At 53.6% G+C, this 7,290-nt stretch overlaps 1 protein-coding gene across 3 annotated transcripts; it reads left to right on the top strand.

Moving 5' to 3' along the window:
- The first annotated feature begins 288 nt into the window (after positions 1 to 288).
- Positions 289 to 6,782, top strand: LOC144722572 (mitochondrial nicotinamide adenine dinucleotide transporter SLC25A51-like). Of its 3 annotated transcripts, none has more exons than XM_078600763.1 (3): positions 289 to 1,336; positions 2,645 to 2,707; positions 4,132 to 6,782. In XM_078600763.1, exon 3 carries the CDS (start codon positions 4,199 to 4,201, stop codon positions 5,105 to 5,107), a length of 909 nt encoding a protein of 302 aa, XP_078456889.1. In that variant the 5' UTR covers positions 289 to 1,336; positions 2,645 to 2,707; positions 4,132 to 4,198; the 3' UTR covers positions 5,108 to 6,782. The 3 variants fall into 3 exon arrangements, with proteins under 3 accessions (XP_078456889.1, XP_078456888.1, XP_078456890.1); XM_078600762.1 differs by having other exon boundaries at positions 289 to 1,911; XM_078600764.1 differs by lacking the exons at positions 289 to 1,336; positions 2,645 to 2,707 and adding an exon at positions 2,738 to 2,878 and having other exon boundaries at positions 4,131 to 6,782.
- The last annotated feature ends 508 nt before the right edge of the window (positions 6,783 to 7,290 follow it).

Below are 7,290 nucleotides of genomic sequence, written 5' to 3'. Positions count from 1 at the left end.
AGACAGACACCGAGGCGTAGACCGCCAGAGACATCGATCCCTGAGGCACGGCGAGATTTGAGTCCCTGAGGTCCTGGACTCTTGAATTGTCCCCATTCGCAGCAACACGTGGATGTGGTGATGGAGGTAGTGGTGGAGGTGGGGGGGGGTGGTGGTGGAGGTGGTGGAGGAGGTGGTGATGGAGGTGGAGGTGGTGGTGGAGGTGGTGGTGGTGGAGGTGGTGGTGGAGGTGGTGGTGGAGGTGGTGGTGGTGGAGGTGGTGGAGGTGGTGGTGGAGGTGGTGGTGGAAGTGGTTGTGGTGGTGGTGGTTGTGACTCCGACCTCGGCTGCTCCTGCCGACCCTGCAGCTGTTGCTGTACAGTGCAGATTGTTCAGGCAACAGGAACAGCAGATTAGTTTTTTTAAGCGGCTGCTGGGCACAGGACAAAATGCCCCAAACTTCGAGCGGCGAGCAACAGGCAGCGCAATAAACGTTACAGGTTGAAGGCAACACGATCTGTTTATTTTTAATTGAGCAAGGTCATTGTAAAGGACTCGGTGGGGGGGGGGATAAAACGATAGGAGCGAATTCCAGAGTGAAGCGGTGCAAAGAAAGGGGAGAAGGAGAGCGATGGGCGAGGCGAGCTGCAGAGTGGTGGTGGTGGTGGTAGTGGTGGTTGTGGTGGTGGTGGGGCACCGGGGAGTGATCACAGTGAGTGGAGGAATCGAGGAATGAAGGTGACGGGAACAGAGATGGCCGTGCCACGGTGACCACAGCAGAGGGATACAGAGATGCCCGACTGCGACCGAGTGACCGTCGTGAGTGAATGGATGAGGACCCGATCTCCAATTAGAGCCGGACTCATTCACTCTGAATTATATCCGATGCGAGGCAAGGGGACAGCAGCAGGAATCCAACCTCGGCAGATTGTGTAGAGCAGCAGCAGCAGCGATGATTATTCGGAGATAAATTGTCTTTGGCGCGGAACAGAAAGCCAATCTTTTCCGACGACTCCTCAGCCCGATTAGTAACACAACCGTTCCGTGACATGTGGGATGAGATTGTTGTGCCAATGAGATTAACGTGGCTACTTTAGATGACATTTCGCTACGACGTGGGTGGGTGTCACCTCACGCTGCCTGCCCGGCGTTTGGATTAAGTTACTCCCGCTACAGGTGATGGGATTCCGTGGCCGCGAGGAGACATTTGTGATGGTTTGGAAGCTTTAATCTAAAACCAGAAACCCTCACTGAGTCTGAAGACATTATCATGCTTTCGATTGTTGGCGAACCTCTTGAGAGTATTTCAGAGTTCCTGGAGGAAACCCGTGCCTAACAAGGAGATAAATGTGTACAGGTCAGAAACACACTTTCTGCTCATCGCACAGATCGACGCCAGCCCGACATGACACCCAGTGCCCTGCAACGAGGGTGTTACGGACGCTGGGTTGCATCACTGTGAGCCACTGTCTCACCAGTGGACTTCATGGCAAGGACGCAGTTTATGATGGTGGTGAAAAGTCTACACTTGACGTCCAATTACATCGCCCCCGTGACCGCTACAAATCAGCGTTTTAAATACTGCACTGACGCGGGCATGGTAAGATAACTGCAGGCTCATTCCAAGAGTGCATATTTGAGCCGACATTCAACAATAACCTGTTACAGTTGGCGAGTTTTTTTTTTAAGCACTTGGCAACTCATCGCACAGATCGACATCAGCCCTCTGTGAATGCTTGAAAAATACATAAAGACGCGCTGGTACAGCTGCGGATATCCGTGGATCCCCACAGATCCACAGCAGGGTGGAGGATAGAACGGAGGTTGGATGAGAACATCCTACCATCGCTCCTGGGAACATGGTGGAAGTTCTGGAGCGTGCGTTTTAAGCCCAATTCCTGGTATATACCGTGGGCACCACAAACTGTACAGGTACTGTAGTGATCTTCGAAAATACCAGACGTACATGATGCACTGTAAATCTTAGCTGTGTCTAAGAACTTTGCGGATGTTTACGTACGAATGGTGGCCGGTAGGTGGACCACAAATCGCATTGTAATTTCGACAGGGATAATGATTTGTATTTGATGTAACAACTTTTTTACGCCAGCGCTTTTCCGAGCACCTTTACATCAAAATCTCATCTCAACAATTTGAAAGGGCATCTCCCAACGGCGGCTGTCCCTGTGGGCACAATGAAAACTGACCTGCAAATGAGCATATGTCTGCTAGTAGGTGGAGGGGGGGGAAGGGGGTTGATTGCCGAGTGTAATCCCAATTGAGTAACCTACGGATAGTTTTTTTTTACTTGGAAAATGTGGGCCCCTGACACTGACACGCAATGGCCTTCTCGTTTAAAATGATGTCAGGGAAAATGTTTTACTACTCACTGTGCAAGCGGACACGGTATTAACCAGGGTGGCTGCCGGTGTCGAACCGTGAACTGGCGCACTAAGCGGTGAACCTCCTACCACTGGGCCATGTCCGTTGACCGCATCTGTCACTTGGTATCGCTAAGAAACAGACTGTGCGCCTTTTGCTTAGCGATGTAAACCCCAGGCCACGTCTCATTTGAGTTACGTAAACAAGCCGCAGAGGGTGGACTTGCGCAATGCTTCTCCTTTTGTGGTCTCGCGCTAAGCCGCGTGCTGTTCGCTCTCCGCAGGCCGCCGGGCTCCGGCATCGTGTAGACGCTGCTGAAGAGCCGCCAGCAGAGACTACCGGCCCCGTGAGTACGCACAGCTACTGCGTCATAGGCGAGATGCACGTACGGAGTCGTCGCTGCTGCCGTGGTTACCGTGAGCGTCGCTCATGGCTTCCTCCAGCCATGTTCAGCACCACTCGGCCTACCGGACTGACTGTTCCGTCTCATCCATACCGTTCCACCACCGCACAGCAGTTCTCCACAGCACCAACTCATTCACTCGCCAACTCATTCACTTGCCAACTCATTCACTCGCCAACTCAATCACTCACAAACTCATTCACTCACCAACTCATTAACTCACCAACTCATTCACTCGCCAGATAGCCCTGACAGTGCTGGAGGGGCAAGTGCTGTTATTAGTGAATAAGCAACAGCACCGGTGAAGGCCAGGACTGTGGCACACGAGGGGGTGGGTGACCAGCAAAACCACGCCCGGCCGCCTTTGTCTCCCCCTGTGGCACACTCGCCCACCCACTCACCCACCCACTCACCCACCCACTCACCCACCCACTCACCACACTGCAACTCACAACAATTTCTGCTTCTTTCCCCGCACTGCTCCAATTTGGAATTCCCACCACCGTCTCTCTCCGAAGCACTTATAACCTTGCTCAACTTAAGCATGTTTGAAAGTGCTGTTTGCTGCTTGATGCTTGACGTAATGGGTGTTTGTGTAAAAAGTACATGTCGGTCTTTAGCCTTAGTCACATTGTATCGTCACGTTATACCGGCACTGCTGCTGCTGCTGCTCATAGACTTCATAGCTTGTGCACCACGCAACCTCTAAACTTTGTGACAATTGCAACTGTGACATCACACAACACGTTACATTTTTTTTATACTGTGACTATAATTACGCAGTGTGGATTGTAAATTATCAACCGAACCTGAAAGTGCCCTAATCAGGGTTTTTGTTACCTGGTTAGTGCGAAGACGAGAGGCTTTACACCGGGTGCTGCAGACATTGACTGTGATGAACACAGAAGACAACCGTACAGCAATGGACATTTGAATATCTGTCTGTGCAGAGCGCCGTGTGTTTACCCAGAGTGTGTTTGATTTCTGGGTACTCGGGTGTCCTCCCTCGAGACGCATTCATGAATAGAATTGGCCAGAAACGTCAATGCAAGGACCCTTCCGAGAAAGTCTTGAGACTCCATGTGGCTATCCTGGATGTGTAAAAAACAAGTTCGATTTATATTTTATTTCTTGAACAATATCAGTTGTATACAAATGCTTGATCAGATGCTGTTTGTACAAAAAAAATCCGTTAACTTTTGGCAAGAAGGACTTCAAATCTGGGTGCCAATATTAACGTTGGCTTCGGCTAGTTGACCGACGACGTTACGGATGAGTGGAGTGTATTTGTATTTTAATAAGGAGGACGGGTTTGTGAGAATACGCTGATGACGGCTGTCCGCACGTTTCGAATTGCGCCCCTCCAGGTGGTGGGGCGGACGCGCGTTTGAGACGTGGAGATGGAGCGGGAGGCGACGTGGCTCCCCTGACAGCATGAGACACTTGGTGGAGCCCGAGGTGAGGGAAGCGGGGAAAGGCCGGGCCGTCCTTCCTCACCCCGAGTTCCCTCACCACTCGGCGCGCGCCGACTCGAGCAAGTACTACGTCGCGGGCTACGCGGCGGCCTTCCTCAACATCATCGTCACCTTCCCCGTCAACAAGCTCATGTTCCGCCAGCAGCTGCACGGCTCGCTGGCGCGCGACGCCCTGCAGCAGCTGCGCACGGAAGGCGTCCGCCGCCTCTACCGCGGCCTGCTCCCGCCGCTCGCGCAGAAGACCACGACGCTGGCGCTCATGTTCGGCCTCTACGAAGACTTCTCGGCGGCGCTCCTCGGCTCGTGCCCGAGCGGCGTGCCCGAGGCGCTGCCGCGCGCCCTGGCTGCCGTGCTGGCCGGCTCGGCCGAGGCGGCGCTGGCGCCGTTCGAGCGCGTGCAGACGCTGCTGCAGGACGCGCGCCACCAGACGACGTTCCGCAACACGGCGCACGCGTTCCGCGCGCTGCGGGCCCACGGTGTCCGCGAGTATTACCGCGGACTCGTGCCCATCCTGCTCCGCAACGGTCCCAGCAACGCCATCTTCTTCGGCCTGCGCGGCCCCGTCAAGGAGGCCCTGCCGCGGGCCCGCACGCCCGCCTCGCACGTCGCCAACGACTTTGTGTGCGGCGGGTTGCTGGGCGCGCTGCTCAGCACGCTCTTCTACCCGCTCAACGTCGTCAAGGTGCACATGCAGTCGCGCGTCGGCGGGGATTTCCTGGGCTTCACGCAGGCCCTGGCGATCGTGTGGCAGGAGCGTGATCGCAGGGTGTCGCGCCTGTTCCGCGGCGTGCACGTCAACTACCAGCGCTCGATCCTCTCCTGGGGAATCATCAACGCCACCTACGAGTTGGTGCTCAAGTTCCTGTAGTTGTTCGTCGTCCACCCCAACTTGCCCTGAACCGTTCAGCGTCGGGCGATTTACCCCCTCCTCCCACGGCTGGGAGGTTGCGTGTTGGCCATGCCCCCCCCCCTCACTGGGGGTGTTTTGAAGGCACGGGGCACAACAAGCGCTCAATTAGCCGTATGGTCTGTCCTACCAACATCACATGTCGCTAAAATGTAAAGAATTGTACTTTACTGGAGTACTTGCAAGGGAAGGCTGATGTAAGTGCACAGCCGTTTTGTCGACCCGCTACCGGATGAGGGACGCCACACACCGTGCGGGTTCTGGCGGTTATTTGACCATACTTCACCTTGCTGGCAAGCGCGGGTTGGTGAAGGCGGAGGGCAAAGGTGGGTGGAGCATAGTACAATACAGAAATGGTATTTGACGTGGACCTCGTCCCCGCTGTTCCGTTGGAGCAAAACGCTTAAACATTTCACGACGTTGTGAAGACGAGAATAAATGCCTTAACACAAACAATTGAGGGATGTTCAGGGAGGCTCGCATTTCTAAAAGGATTTTGCCAACGCGATTATATTTTATACTTCCAGCATTTGCAATCCTTTGGACACAGCTGTTTAAAATGTGGTCAGCCGAGTTAACTTTTTGTAAATTCAGAACCGCCCCACCGGTTCATCCGGTGAATTTGCACCAGCAGCCGGCTGCAGCGAGGGCTGCGGCTGGTCTGGATAGCGAATGGTCTCCCCCGACGGGCAGGCCAGGGTGCCGAGTTGTCACCTTATGCCCACTGAGAAGAGCAGCCACTGGTGGGGTCCCCTTTTGAACATGTTGCGATCAGACGCCCCGTCGTGTCGGGCGCAATAACAAAAAACAATCCCTCTTGTTCTTATTGTCGAGGCCACTACGAACAATGCTTCAATGTTGTGTCACGTGACCGTGTTGGTGGTGCCAGTTTACATTTCTTTGCGTTGACACTTGCCCCAGTTTCGTGGCTTCTGCTGTTAGCGCAGGACTCGTTCCTGCTCACGGCAGTCGTGAACATGGCAGTGACCCTATTTTGCAAAATGTTCTAGTCGCTCAACGTGTCGGATATTTTTTCTTTAAATCATCCATCGAGATGCAGCCAGCGTCTCTTTTTGCCAAATTCTTCTGTCACACGCTGCCAAGAGTAACGACGCCGTTGTGCGGCTGTTGCGACGTGCGGGGTCGACGTGATGGAGCAGTGTCTTGTACTCACGTGCTTGTAGTACGAAATGCTCTGCAGCATCGTTCCGGTGAATTCCCGTTGAATATTTCACCTCTGTAAGAGGTTTACTTGGGAACAGACCCTGCCGTTTGTGGCGTGAACCTACTTCATGGCACGTTCTTCTGCGAACACGCGCCACCATTGTCAGTTGTTCGGAAACGTAAAACTTCTGGACTCAATGTTGTTTTTTGTCAATCATAAATATGCAATCGGTCAACACTAAGTGGCGCGTGTTTTGTGTGTTGACGCACCGACTTACGAGCGCGCTGGTCCTGCTGCCGCGGCGGTCCCCGCGCTCTTTCCGTGCGGGCTGCTTGGACGTGTGCTTGCTGGGATTGCCAGGTGGATATGAAATGTCGCTCAAAGTATCGAGTGCTTTTGTCGATGGTGATTGTTGTGCGTCGTTATTCTGTTGAATGAATCGTCAACCATAAAATTCACTCGCTGTCAAAATGACTTGTGTACGTCGGTAACACTGTGGTCGGTCACTTCGTGCTGACCTCGTTTGAAGGCTCTTGGCCAGACACACACTCACTCAGACATCGTGGCTATGTTGTTACCTTCACACAGCTCTCACCAGGGCGGAAACCCAGTTCAGCGGTCACGTGTTTGCTGCTTGTTGCAGAGGTTCACGTTTCCATTCTGGCGACCGTGCTGATTAACACTCCTAGGCGCCGTCTCCTTCGCAGAGACCGTTAAAGATTCCAGACGACATTTTCAAGAGGAGGCCATCGTGTGCTGGCATCAGGGTCCAAATTTTAAAAAATATCTAATTGCGATTATGCGTAGCCATCGTCGCCACCTACTGGCAGACTAATGCCGGTTGGCATGCCACGTGCCGAGTCACCTTTTGCCCACAAGGATGGCTGCCACTCAGAGAGCCCATGGACATGTGCTGTGTTCCAAGATGCCCCGGCTCATTGGGCAGTCAGAAACAACAAATAGTTCTCATTTCAGTTTG

This window comes from Lampetra planeri, chromosome 15 (assembly GCF_965212315.1).
Source record: "Lampetra planeri chromosome 15, kcLamPlan1.2.h2, whole genome shotgun sequence".
NCBI classification, from domain to species: Eukaryota; Metazoa; Chordata; class Hyperoartia; order Petromyzontiformes; family Petromyzontidae; genus Lampetra; species Lampetra planeri.
The sequence above is the reverse complement of the archived record's forward strand: the minus strand, read 5'-3'. Positions and strand labels throughout refer to the sequence as shown.

Excerpts from the sequence above, each read along its gene's own strand:
- LOC144722572 (XM_078600764.1), top strand. The coding sequence starts at position 2,791 with ATGGCTTCCTCCAGCCATGTTCAGCACCACTCGGCCTACCGGACTGAC. Across the intron at positions 2,879-4,130 it reads GTTCCACCACCGCACAGCAG|GGTGGTGGGGCGGACGCGCG; the intron begins TTCTCCACAGCA and ends TGCGCCCCTCCA.